The sequence below is a fragment of the Cygnus olor genome, chromosome 34 (genome assembly GCF_009769625.2).
Source record: "Cygnus olor isolate bCygOlo1 chromosome 34, bCygOlo1.pri.v2, whole genome shotgun sequence".
Lineage (NCBI taxonomy): Eukaryota > Metazoa > Chordata > Aves > Anseriformes > Anatidae > Cygnus > Cygnus olor.
Window position 1 is genome coordinate 384,427 of NC_054091.1, and position 12,899 is coordinate 397,325.

General features: G+C 50.1%; 1 protein-coding gene across 1 annotated transcript; it reads left to right on the forward strand.

Annotated features, from left to right (window-relative positions):
- Window positions 1-7,999: 7,999 nt before the first annotated feature.
- On the forward strand, window positions 8,000-8,970 carry LOC121062752 (olfactory receptor 14A16-like). The gene has a single exon (XM_040542945.1). The coding sequence runs from the start codon at window positions 8,000-8,002 to the stop codon at window positions 8,957-8,959; it is 960 nt and encodes a 319-aa protein (XP_040398879.1). The 3' UTR covers window positions 8,960-8,970.
- The last annotated feature ends 3,929 nt before the right edge of the window (window positions 8,971-12,899 follow it).

The following is a 12,899-nucleotide window of genomic DNA, read 5'->3' on the forward strand; positions in this document are numbered from 1 at the left end:
ACCGAAAGGGTTATTAAGCATTGGAACGGGCTGCCCAGGGAGGTGGTGGAGTCACCATCCCTGGAGGTCTTTAAAAGACGTTTAGATGTAGAGCTCAGCAATATGGTTTAGTGGAGTACTTAGTGTTAGGTCGGAGGTTGGACTCGATGATCTTGAGGTCTCTTCCAACCTAGAAATCTGCGTCTGTGTCTGTGTCAGTTCTGGACAGACCAAACCCTGCTGCTTCCTGGCAGTGCTGCTGTGATGGGACTCTATTCCTCTCCACTTCTACCCATGGACCTTACCCTGGAACCCCGAACAAAGTTCTCAGAGGAAAGTTTCTTATGATCCCTGGAAGAAAGGCGTTCAGACACTGTAAGGGATCATTTAAATGCTCTTAGAGCTAAGACAATAAGGAGAGAAGAGTATCAATCATCTATTGAAGTTGGTGTGATGTCTTTCCAGACACAATAATCCACTGTTAGTCTCCACTCTCCATCAGACTTTTGAAGCGGCCATATGGGACTATTAAAGGGTTAGCACGTTTTGCTGATCACTCCTTGGCTCTCCAGTCAATCAGTCAGCTTATGGATGGGAATCAGGGAGTCTTGTGTGTAGTGATATTGCCACAGGTGCATGATTTTGGCAGAGATTGGCACTTCAACCCTCAGCAATCCCACAATAGAAGGGTCCTGTGAGAGACCAGGCAAGGCAGAAAACTGTTTAAAATCTTCCATCTCCAAGACAGCTATGATAAAAGCTCACTGGTACCTTTTTGGTTCCTTGGAACACCTTCTCCTGAGGTAGTCTCTGCAAAGGCTGCCTGGAGTCCCAGTGGGGTGCTCTGCCAGTCATTCCCAGTTAAGCTGACTTTGCCCTCCAACACAGTTAGCTCTTGGGATCCCCCTGTCACTCCAGAAATACAGGTGGGTTCTGCCCCTTTCAAGCTTGATGGTATCACGGTACACTCTGCACTGGTGTCCACTAGAGCCTTCTACTCCAAATCCACAGAGGCCAATAAAGCCAATTATCCCTTTCCTCCCCCTGGCTGAGGCAGGGCCCCTCTAGTCCTGGTCACAGCAATCATTACTCTGTCTGGGGAACTGCCCAGTGGAAATTAGAGCAGCAATTTTCCTGGAAGAACCCCTTTTTTCCATTGTTTTTCTTTGCATCTCATCTATTGGTGCCTGTAGGGTTAAGGTGGATTTCCCATCCCAATTGCTCATGTCCTCTGCACAGTAATGCTGGTAAAACCACAGGGTGACACGTGGTGTCTACCCACTATATCCCCCCTCTCTTGGGCAGAGGGACATTTACACCTACTCACTGAGATATTGGTTCATACAGTTGAGGAGGAAGATTTTTCCTTTTTTTTTTTCCTTTATTATTTTTCCTCTGATGGCCCTACTTTGGAGTAGTCTGCCTTTTCTTCTTCCTCCTTCCCTGTATGAGTAGGAGCTTCTTTCCTTGCTAAACAAGCTGATTTTGTCTCTCTTGTTTCTTCTTGTGTATATGTATGACTGATACAGGCACAGGCTGGTTCTCTGGCCCAGTCACAGGGATTGGCGTTGTGTAGATTGCAACTCAGTAAGCATAGGCCAAGCCCCAGCACATTGCACTGATTTCTGTCTCTTTGGAATTGCTAGGGTGATAGCACTCCTTTTTCAAGCATTCTGCCAGTTTTTTAGGATTCTGCACTTGTTCAGGGGTGAAGTTCCAAGGGACTGCAGGTGCCCACAGTTCTAGGTGCCTGCCCATATCCTCCCACACTCCCTGCCACTCATAGCTATCCTGCCTCAAGGCACATCACTGTGTGGCATTCTGAAATAGTTTTCCCTAACCTTAAACAAAACCTGAAACACATTCAGGAGAAATAAGAATAAGAAGAGGCTGGTTTGAACATTCCAAGGATATTGAAAGTTTTGAAGAGCTATTGTAACTAGCCTGGAGGAGAAAGGGGGAGGTGAAGGAGAAAGGGAGAGGGAAGAAGTGGGGAGAAGAAGTGTCCCCCCTCATCCCTCCCATAGATTGTCTCCCCGAGGAGAAAAGGTAAAGACTGTTAATTATGAATAGTTTCTGAGAGATGGTTCCTCAAGTATGGAGGTGACAGCAATGCTGAGTACAACTACCAGATTAGTCTCACGACCAGCAATTTCAGCATAATATAAGGCAGTGTTAGGCTGTAGAGTAAACTAATGCCAATAATCCAGCCCCCAGAAAGGATAAACAGCACAACAGGGAAACACACAGTATGTAATGTGCTATACAACACAATTCTAAGGCCAAACACAACTACCACACTGAGGTTAAAAAAACAAATACAAAATAAATCCACATTGTGGTCAGCAACTATGAAGGTGATATAATGCTTGTAACAGTTTTATTTTAACACGATCTGGTCATATCTGTCATTGTCTCAATCCTTTGGGCCCCACGCAGGATCCTTTCAGGAAGGAGGGGATCCCATGGGAGCGATGCAGGGGCAGAGATTGACCGTCAAGGAGCGGTGGAGACAAGTGTCATGGACTGACTGCAATCCCCATTCCCCTGCTCCACTCAGGGGAAGGAGGTATAAAAGTGTGGATAGGGGGAATGGTGTTTTTAGTTTGCTTGCAGTTCCTGGCGGTTGTAGTCCACTGGTGATAGGCAATAAATTATATTAATCTGCCTATGATAAGTCTGTCTTGCCTGTGATGATAACTGGAGCCAATAACAATATTTGGTGGGTGACCTCCTCTTCTACCTCAGCCCTTGAGCTCTTCTCATCATACTTTCTCTCCCTTTTCCTTGTAGGTTGGGAAGTGAAAGAGCAGTTGCTGTGGAGTTCACCTGCGTAGCCAGATAAAACCACCACGGCAGGGGTATGGGAAGGGTTAAGCACCAGGGTTGTGCCCATCCAGGGATGGCATCTCAGCATCCACGACGTGCTGTGCCAGCCTGGCTGCACAGCAGGGAAGGAAGTGAGGTTCCCCTGAAGGAGAGCAGTACAAGGGGAAGGCTTGATTTCCAACTCAGGCATTTCTGGCACATTCCTGAGAGGCCTGTGGGAGCTGCAGGCAACAACAGTCTTTGGGACACAGGACGTCTGTCCTCCCAGACCAGACCAGATCCCAAAGAGGCACCAGCTCCCAGGGAAACCTGGCCCTGGATTGTCCCCCATCACGAAGAGGCTGAGCCATGGCCAGAGGAGCCCTGGAGCTTAGGGCAGCCCTAGCATCAGGACCCAGGAATCCTGGCTGCCACATTGTCCCCTGAGCCCAGCATGACTCTCAGGCAGGGCTCTCATAGCTTCCACCTGCCCCATTCAGCCCCCCTTCCCCTTCCCTCTGATCCCAGGACTTGCAGCTTTGGACAGCTGACAGCCCCTGTGTGACACACTCACCTTTGGGGGAGAGCTGCAGGAGCACTGGGAACATGGAACTCATGTCGGAGGTGATGGTCACCCTTCAGCAGCCCTCCATCTCGCTCTCTGCTGGCCCTCAGCTCAGGACAAGGGATGCCCGCCCTGGCTCCTCAACCACAGCTCCTCTGCAAGGTGCCCCTGCTCTTCCGCCCGTCAGCGAGGGTTGCCCAGTGCAACCTTGCTGCCTGCTGCCCCCACTCCTGGCCACAGAAGGACAGCGGTGGGGAGCACCCAAGCAGCGCCCAGCAGGGACCAGGCCTTGCAGGGAAGTGCCGGCACTGCCGCTGCTCCAGTGAAGATGTCCTGGTGATGCAGTGCATCCCCCTGTGACATCAGCAAGTGTCATCTGAAGGCTTATGATATCACAAGCATGGAGACGGCACAGCTCGGGAGAGAGATAAGAGATTTCCCTTCTTGTCCTGAGAAACAGTCACCTCCCTTCTGCCCAGTTCTTTTCCAGCAGTTCCTGACAAATCCACCAGGAACCTCTCCAAATGGTGACAAAGGCCATGGAATATAGGAAGTGGAGTGCTGGAGAAGTCACTGCTGTCCCCCTGCCCCAACATGTTTCTGCTCTTGGGAGCCCTTCCAGGAGGGCTGGGTTTGAGCCTACTGCCCTGGGCCTGGGCTTTTTTCAAAAGACGGGAGCGAAGGCACCTGGGATGCAGCAGCCCCTCACTGTGCCTGAACTCCTCTTCTGCACGAGTCTGGGCACTCTCTCATAACTTGACCAAGTCTCTAATTTCTGGAGGCCTGTGGTATGCTGAAGGCCGGACTACTGCCCCTGACTGTACTGCACAGAGATACATGTGGTCCTGTGTCACCTGGACTATGCTGCAGGTGCACACTACTGGGTCATGTCAACCTGGTCATGATGTTCAGGGCATGAGCTGCCATGTCTGCAACCAGAGCCCCAGAAGAGGAGAGGTGCATCTCTGCAGCCATGCTCCCCTTTCCTCTTGCATGACAGATGGGTTGCCAGTGACTGCCCAGCAGTGCCCATCCCTGGGGGCTGTGCACAGCTGGGTGAGGCTCTCGGGGTGGGGTTTCTCTGCCTCTTTGTCTTCCTCAGAGTGAGCACCGTGATATTTCCCCACTTTTCACCACCCGTTCATGCTGCTCCTGCTATAGTGTTTAGGCTCCGTAGGGATGGTGGATTCAGGTACAGTTCCAAAAATGACCCTGATCACCCTGCCACAGATGTGTCTGCATAGCAATGAGGTGTTCCATCACCCATCTGACTTGTGGGGCACAGGCAATGCAGTGCAAGGGGGTGGGTAACATGCCAACTGTCCCTGCACAAGACCTAGAGTGCCTTTCTCCTGGGATCATAATGAACCAGCACCTCCTGGTCATAACCAAGAATTCTTCAATGTAGGCCCTACTGTCCCATGGACTATAAGGATGTAGTCTGCAAAGTACCAGTGATTTTATCCCCACCCAGCACCTCTTGTACCCAGGCAGAGTCCTGTGTCAGGGCATAAAAGGCAGGCAGACCTTGCTGGTGTTAGATGAGGCCATGTGGACATGTCCATGACATAAACTAATTCTCAGAGAAGATGTGATTGTTACACTTAATTGGTTCTCTGCAAGGAGAAATGAGCCTGCTATCAAGAAGTGTGTGTGCCCAGGTGAGGGAGGGAAGCCCAGGGATTCCTTCAGGCTGTTTCCCAGCAGGTTCCCCAGGGCCATGTGCAGGGAGCCTGGTGGGGGGCAGAGCAAAGGAGGCCTTGGGCTGGGCCTCTGCTACTGAGCTGGGCAGGGCTCCTGGGCCCAAGGGGAGCTCCTGGCAAGCAGGCAGCGCTGCAGAGAGCCAGCTCTGCCCAGGAGCAGCTCCTCTGCCCAGCGCAGCAGGGCTGGGGGCACTGCCTGTAGCTGACATGGGGAGAGAAGTGAGTGGGAGAGAGGTAAGGGACTGTGTGGAGAGGCAGGATGCTAAGAGCTCGCGGAATGAGCAGTGCTTATAGCCCTTAACAGGGTAAGTCTTGTAGTAGTGCAGTACACAGGTATTATCCTGGAGGAATCCTATACTTGGAATATCCCATAGCAGATCAGGCTGGAGGCTCTTCGTATTTCTGTATTGCAGAGAAGGATGTATTGCAGAGAAGAATGTGCTGCAGAGAAGGGCTTCCCTGCTGCAGGGTCAGTGTCCAGGCCCTGAGGGCTACATTGTCGCGGCCGGCTGCAAGCTTTGAAGCCAGGGGTGCAGGCAGGTGTGCCCAGGGCTGTGGTGCAGAGCAGGGTCCCTGCTGTGCCCCAGGGGCTGTGTGCCGGGGCAGGGCCCCTGCCGCCTGCCAGGCTCAGCACTCAGCCTGCCTGGGGAGCTGCCCAGGGCGCTGCGGGGAGAAGCTGCGGGTGGAAGGAGCCCCCCCGACAGGGCAGGGTCCTGCTGCTGGCAGGAGGCTGCTGCCTGGGGCAGCCTGCTCCACAGCGCAAGCAGGATGTATCCAAGGGGACATCGCAAGAGAAGACAAAAGGCAGGGGTTAGCTCCTTGAATCTCTGCTTTCCTGAGTCTCTGCTTTCATTTTTTTCTTCTTTGTCTCAGACAGAATAGAAATAGAGGCTCTTATTTCCAAGAAGAGCCTGAGGCTCCTTAGTCATCACTAGGAGGGTTATAAGGATCGCAGCAAGTCCCTTTCCTGCCCTTCAGCCCATAGAAAGCTCCATGACCACATGTAGCATTCTCCCCAAACCTGAACCTGGCGGCGGCAGTTCTGTACTCAACTCCGTGCCATCCCTGCACTGCAGACAAGACGCCTTCCCCTGAGCAGCCGTGTTGTCTGCTCTCCCATCCAGCAAAGCCTCTGCCCCCACAGTCATGGGGTCTCTGACTGTTAGCCTCTCGGCTGCCCAACCTTCAGAAGAAGAGGACACTCCCAGTGCTCACCTCTCACTCTCATTCTTGCTTTCCTCAGCAGAAGCACTGGGGCATTTCTTTGTGTTTCCCCTCCCATCCATCCTGCCCTTACTATTCTCCTCAGACTCTCTGGGCAGTGGGATTAAAGCCAGAGCTCAAACACCAGAACAGTGAGTCCTGCTCTGGAGATGTGTCACTGGGAGCAAAGTGCCCAGGCTGTTCTAGCCAAAATGTCTCAGGGCACTGCAGTGCCTAGTGCCGGGAAATGAGCTGGCTCTGTTCAGGTCACTCTGGTTAAAGGTGATCCAGCAGTGTCCCTGGGGTTATCCTGCTGGAGGATGTTGAACAGCCTTTCTTTATTATAGATGCACTACATCTGAACAAAAGTATGTGTTTCAGAATGTTCCTTTCCCAGAATGTTCAGTTCCTTTCCCAGGACCACACTGCTGCACAGCAGGGCAGAGTCCTTGAGAGCTCATGGGCAGAGGCCGCTGCTCCAAACAGTGCTCAGCCAGCACAAACCAGAGCTCCAGCCAGAGAGGAGAATGAAGCTGCTGCTGAGAAAGCATGTGTTTGTGACTGATAGGAACAACATCATCACTGTTTGAGCTGCATTAGGGATCATAATTCATATGCAGCTCAAACAGTGACAATGTTGTTCTTATCGCTCAGGTATGTGCATGAACAAAAAGCATCCATGTTCCCTCCTAACTTTTGGGCCTCTAAGGTGTGTTGGGCTAGGAAGGATCTCACCCTTCGGGACACCACATCTAAGGATATTTGACTCTTTACATGGGGCTTCTGCTGGGCTGCAGGCTGCCATGCTCAAGGGCACAGCTCTGCTCTAGCAGCTCTGTGTTACCTAGCAGCTCCATGGAGAAGAGACATCAGTCCTAAGGCCATACAAATGCTGCTGGATGGCTGTATGTGCGCAGCTGCTGTGATCCCTCTGTGTCTGTGGTGAAGAGCAGAGAGCTGAGATCTTCCTCAGGTATGATGAAATGGGTTAGGTGTTTGGAGATCTGCCCTTTGAACCTGGATTCCTCTGCTCTCAGCAGTATTCAGGTTATTTTCAGGGAAACAGCTAAGTGTGACCATCCTCCGGAGGTGCCTGTACAGAGCAGCTGAGACCAGGACTGATGGATACACCAGCTGCCCCCACTCTGCCCTGAGGGACAGTCATGCTGAAAAATTCTTTGATAGCTCAACTGTATTCTACCTGAGAAAAGCCCATGTTGTCATCTACCTAACTCTGTAGGGCAGGACTCCCTCCTCCAGATCACCTCTGATCCTGGTGGTACCGTCAATCAGTACCAATCACAGCTCATGAAAGGGACCTGCAAAGGCCTTCCTGAAAGGGGAGAGGCAGTCTGGGAGGTTTCTACAAGAAATGGAGTAGATTTGATCACAGAGTTCTGTCCTAATGTTTTCCTGTTTTTTCCTCCTCAGACAGCTCTCCATACCCAGATTACTTCCCTCACTCTGATCTCAAGGACAGAGTCATTACCTCACAGGACCCACAAGATTTCACCTGGAGTGAAACAGAAATGCAAAGGGTTTCCATAGTCGCCTGCTCCCAGTAGCACTCTCTGACACCACCAAGCAGGGCCCTAGAAAGGCACTTGCAGAGGTCTTCCTTAAAGGGAAGCATCATTTTTGAGGTTTAAGAAGAAACGGAGTACATTTTGCTCACACAGTCCAGCCTGACATTTTGCTGTATTTTCTTTCTCAGACAGGTCTTCAGGCCCAGAGGAATTAAATGTCCAACAGCAGCTCCATCACCGAGTTCCTCCTCCTGCCATTTGCAGACACGCGGGAGCTGCAGCTCCTGCACTTCGCGCTCTTCCTGGGCATCTACCTGGCTGCCCTCCTGGGCAACGGCCTCATCCTCACCGCCGTAGCCTGCGACCACCGCCTCCACACCCCCATGTACTTCTTCCTCCTCAACCTCGCCCTCCTCGACCTGGGCTGCATCTCCACCACTCTCCCCAAAGCCATGGCCAATTCCCTCTGGGACACCAGGGCCATCTCCTATGAAGGATGTGTTGCACAGGTCTTTTTCTTTTTCTGTTTGTTTTTAGCAGAGTTTTCTATCCTCACCATCATGTCCTACGACCGCTATGTTGCCATCTGCAAGCCCCTGCACTACAGGAGCCTCCTGGGCAGCAGAGCTTGTGCCCAGATGGCAGCAGCTGCCTGGGGCAGTGGGGTTCTCTATGCTCTGATGCACACTGCCAATTCATTTTCACTGCCACTCTGTGGAGGAAATATCCTGGACCAGTTCTTCTGTGAAATCCCTCAGATCCTCAAGCTCTCCTGCGCAGACTCCTACCTCAGGGAAGTTTGGCTTCTACTGGCTGGTTTCTGTTTAGCATTTGTCTGTTTTGTTTTCATCATACTGTCCTATGTGCAGATCTTCAGGGCTGTGCTGAGGATGCCCTCTGAGCAGGGACGACACAAAGCCTTTTCCACGTGCCTCCCCCACCTCTTTGTGGTCTCCCTGTTTCTCAGCACTGGCTTTTTTGCCTACCTGAAACCCTCCTCCATCTCCTCCCCATCCCTGGATCTGGTGGTGGCAGTTCTCTATTCAGTCATGCCCCCAATATTCAATCCTCTCATCTACAGCATGAGAAACGAGGAGCTCAAGCGTGCTATCAGGAAAGTGATTACATGGATTTTTCTTAAGATTGATAATTTTTTCCCCTTTCTCCACAAATGACTTTGTTTGTTTTCCGTTGCAGGCCTGCATGGTACTTACTTTCATTCTCATTATTTTGTAATTATCTTCAATGTCATTTCCAATTATTTCTTTCTTAGAAAAAAATTATTTATTCATCCCTCATCTCCTGAGGTATGAAACTGCTCTGTTTACTCTGGACATTATTTGACTACCTATTTGTCAGCACTCTCCCTTGGCATCTGCTTAATAAAACAGGATCTTCCCCAATGCACTACCTGAAATCATGCCTCTTCTTTCAAAGCTGTTGCCAGCAACAGGGTTGAGCATTGGGGTCGTTTCACACTGATGGGCAGCTCAACTCCACCACTCTTTCACCCCCGCTCCTGAAAGAAGTAGATGGAGAAAACAGAGTGGAAAAGGGCTCCAGGGCTGTTTTAAAGGACAGGCAGATCAGTCACCAATTGCAGTCATGGGCAAAGCAGACTCAGTGTAGGGAGATTAAGATAATTTATTGAGCATTACTAACAGTCTGGAGCAGTGTGTAATGGGTCTGGCTGGGATGTTAACATTCCCTGCAGCAGCCCATACAGTGCTGTGCTCTGCACTTGTAGGTAGAATAGCACTGCTATCACACCAGTGTTGTGTCTGCTGCTGAGCAGTGCTGGCACAGCATCAGGAGTCTCTCTAACCCTCCCAGAGCCAGCAGGCTAGGGGTGGGCAAAAAGTGAGAAAGGAACATCACCAGGGCAGCCGACCTAAACCAACCAAAGGAATATTCCATACCATATAATGTCACACTCAGCAATAAAAGGTGGAAAAAGGAAGCAGAGGGGAGGGGTGGGCTCTCGTTGCAAAAACATCTGTCCTCCCGAACAATGGCTACGTGCATTGAGGCCCTGCTTCAAGGATGTGAACATTGCTCATTTGTGGGAAGTAGAGAGTAATTTCTTTCCTCTGCACTTCCACACAGCCTTTACTTTTTTTTTTTCCTTTTCCCCTCCCTTTTCCCCTTTCCCTTTTTTCCCTTTAGTTAAATGGTCTAATTAGTAATAATCTTTCCTTAATAATTATTTGTCCTGGTTTCAGCTAGGATAGAGTTAATTATCCTCCTAGTAGCTGGTAGGGTGCTGTGTTTGGGATTTAGGATGAGAATAATGTTGATAACACACTGATGTTTTAATTGTTGCAGAGCAGTGCTTACACCAAGCCAAGGACTTTTCAGCTTCTTGCTCTGTCCTGCCAGCGGGCAGGCTGGGGGTGTAGCAGGAGCTGGGAGGGGACAGACCCAGGACAGCTGACCCAAACTGGCCAAAGGGGTATTCCATACCATCTGACGTCATGCTGAACAATATATAGGGGTGGCTAGCCGGGGTGGGGGGGGGCCAGCTGCTCAGGGATAGGCTGCGCATCGGTCAGCGGGTGGTGAGCAACTGCATTGTGCATCACTTGTTTCGTACACATTATTATTATTATTACTATTACTATTACTATTATTATTATTATTATTATTATTATTGTTATTGTTATTGTTATTGTTATTATTATTATTATTATTATTTTCTGTCCTAATAAACTGTCTCTATCTCAACCCACAGGCTTCATTTTCCTGTTTCTCTCCCCTATTCCAGAGAGGGAGGGGGGAGGGTGAGCGAACGGCTGTGTGGTGTTTAGCTGCCAGCCGGGTTAAACCACAACAGTCCTTTTTGGCACCCAACGTGAAGCCTCGAAGGGTTCAGGTTACGACAGATTTGACCAGAGTGTGTTAAACTAAAATTGGTATAAGTATTAGACCTGCTTAATAGTAGCTAGTCACAATGCTGATTGCTTTGATCTCATGTCTGCTGTGCCTGTTTTCCAAATTGAGTTATATAGCACATTACTTACTGTATGTGTTCCCTGTTGTGCTGTTTATCCTTTCCAGGACCTGGTTTAAGATCATTATTTTACTGTGTGGTGTAACACTGGCTTATGATACGATGAAATTTCTGGTCATGACCCTAACCTGGTATTTGTACTCAGCACTGTCGTTGACTCTATACTTTGGAAACTATATCTCAGAAACTATTAACAATTACCCCTATTGCCTTTTTTCTTCAGGGAGCCAGTGTATGGAGGGGACAGGGGGAGATATTTTTTCCTACTTGTTCACTCTCCCTTTGTCCTTCACCCTCCTCTTATCCTCTGGGCTAGTTACGATAGTTCTTCAAGATTTTGAATATCCTTGGGATGTTCAGACGAGCACGTTCTTATTGTTATGTCTCCTGAATGCACTTCAGATTTTGTTTAAGGTTAAACAACTACTTAGGAATGCCATCCAGAGATCTGTCCTGAGGCAGGATAGTCATGAGTGGCAGGGAGTGTGGGAAGATATGGGCGGGTTTCTAGGGCAGTGGGCACCTCCAGTGCTTTGGAAATTCACCCCTGAACAACTGCAAAATCCTAAAAAACTGACAGAATGCTTGAAAAAGGGGTGTCATCACTCTGGCAATTCCAAAGAGACACAAGTCACTGCAATGTGGTGGCCTATGTCTATCGAGTTGCAATTGATGTTACTATAAACCTAGTGACAGACCCTGCGGCGACTCCAAGTCCTGTGACAGGCCCAATGGCCATGCCAAACTCTGCAGCCACTCCAACCCCTGTGATGGACCCTGTGGCTGCTGCAGACCCTGCAGCCGCTCCAACCTCTGCAGCCTCTTCAGCTCCTGCAGCCTCTCCAGCTCCTGTGGCCACACCAACTCCTGCGGCCACACCAGCTCCTGCAGCCACTCCAGCTCCTGCGGCCTCTCCAGCTCCTGCGGCCGCTCCAATCCTTGTGATGGGCCCAGCGGTCATTCCAGCTCCTGTGACAGGCCCAGCAGTCATTCCAACCCCTGTGGCAGGCCCAGCGGTCATCCCAGCTCCTGTGGCAGGCCCAGCAGTTGTTCCAGCCCCTGTGGCTGGCCCAGCATTTATTCCAACCCCTGTGACAGGCCCTGTGGCTGGGTCAGAGAAATGAACTGTAGCAGTGCAAGTTGCTCCTGTAACCAAGGTGAAAAAATGGTATAGAGTCAGATCATTTAGCATGCAGAGAAACTCCTGTTAAGACTAAGTATGGACAAGAAAAGGCCGGGCCGTCAGAGAAACAGGAGGTTGAAGATGAAGATGTTGCAAAAACAACAGTATCTAGCCGAAACCTATACCAGCGTGAGCTATGAGATGTGTGAAAAGATTTTGGTCACTGTATAGGTGAGCAGTTAGTCACCTGGCTGCTCCAGTGCTGGGACACTGGAGCCAATTGTGTGGAATTAGAGGGCAGGGAAGCCAGGCGGCTGGAATCCCTTGCTAGAGATGCAGGCATTGACAAAGCAATTGGAGATGGAGCAACAGGCTACAGCCTCTGGAGGCGTCTCCTGTCAGATGTGAAGGAAAGGTATCCCTTCAATGAAGAACTTGTATGTTGTCCACTTGTATGTTGTCCATTATATTTCCATAGTGGACCACTATGGAAAAGGGAATCGAGTACCTGAGGGAATTAGCTGTACGGGAGGTGATTTATAGAGACCGAGACAACGAACAAATATCCACAGGTCCAGATAAGTCAAGTGTTCACAACCCATGTGGTGGAAGTTTGTACAGAGTGCACCATCATCATATGCCAGCTCATTGGCAGTAATGGCCTGGAAAGAAGATGAGGAACCCACAGTGGATGAATTGACTAAACAATTCCAGCAGTACGAATAAAGTATCTCCTCTTCCCTACAGGCCTGCATCTCGGCTGTGGAGAAACTTTCTGAAAGTGTCAATCAACTAAAAGAGAATACTTTGGAGAAACTTTCTGAAAAGGTCCACCAACTTGAAGAGAGATTATTTTCCTCCCCACCTGTACAAGCCAGAGTTTCAGCTATCAGGGGTAAGCATCCATCCATGCAAGGAAGATGATATAGTGGGTACACACCCCGTGCCACCCTGTGATTCTACCTATGTGACCATGGAAAGG

Bases quoted from the DNA above. Each gene is read 5' to 3' on its own strand.
- LOC121062752 (XM_040542945.1), top strand. From the start codon at position 8,000: ATGTCCAACAGCAGCTCCATCACCGAGTTCCTCCTCCTGCCATTTGCA.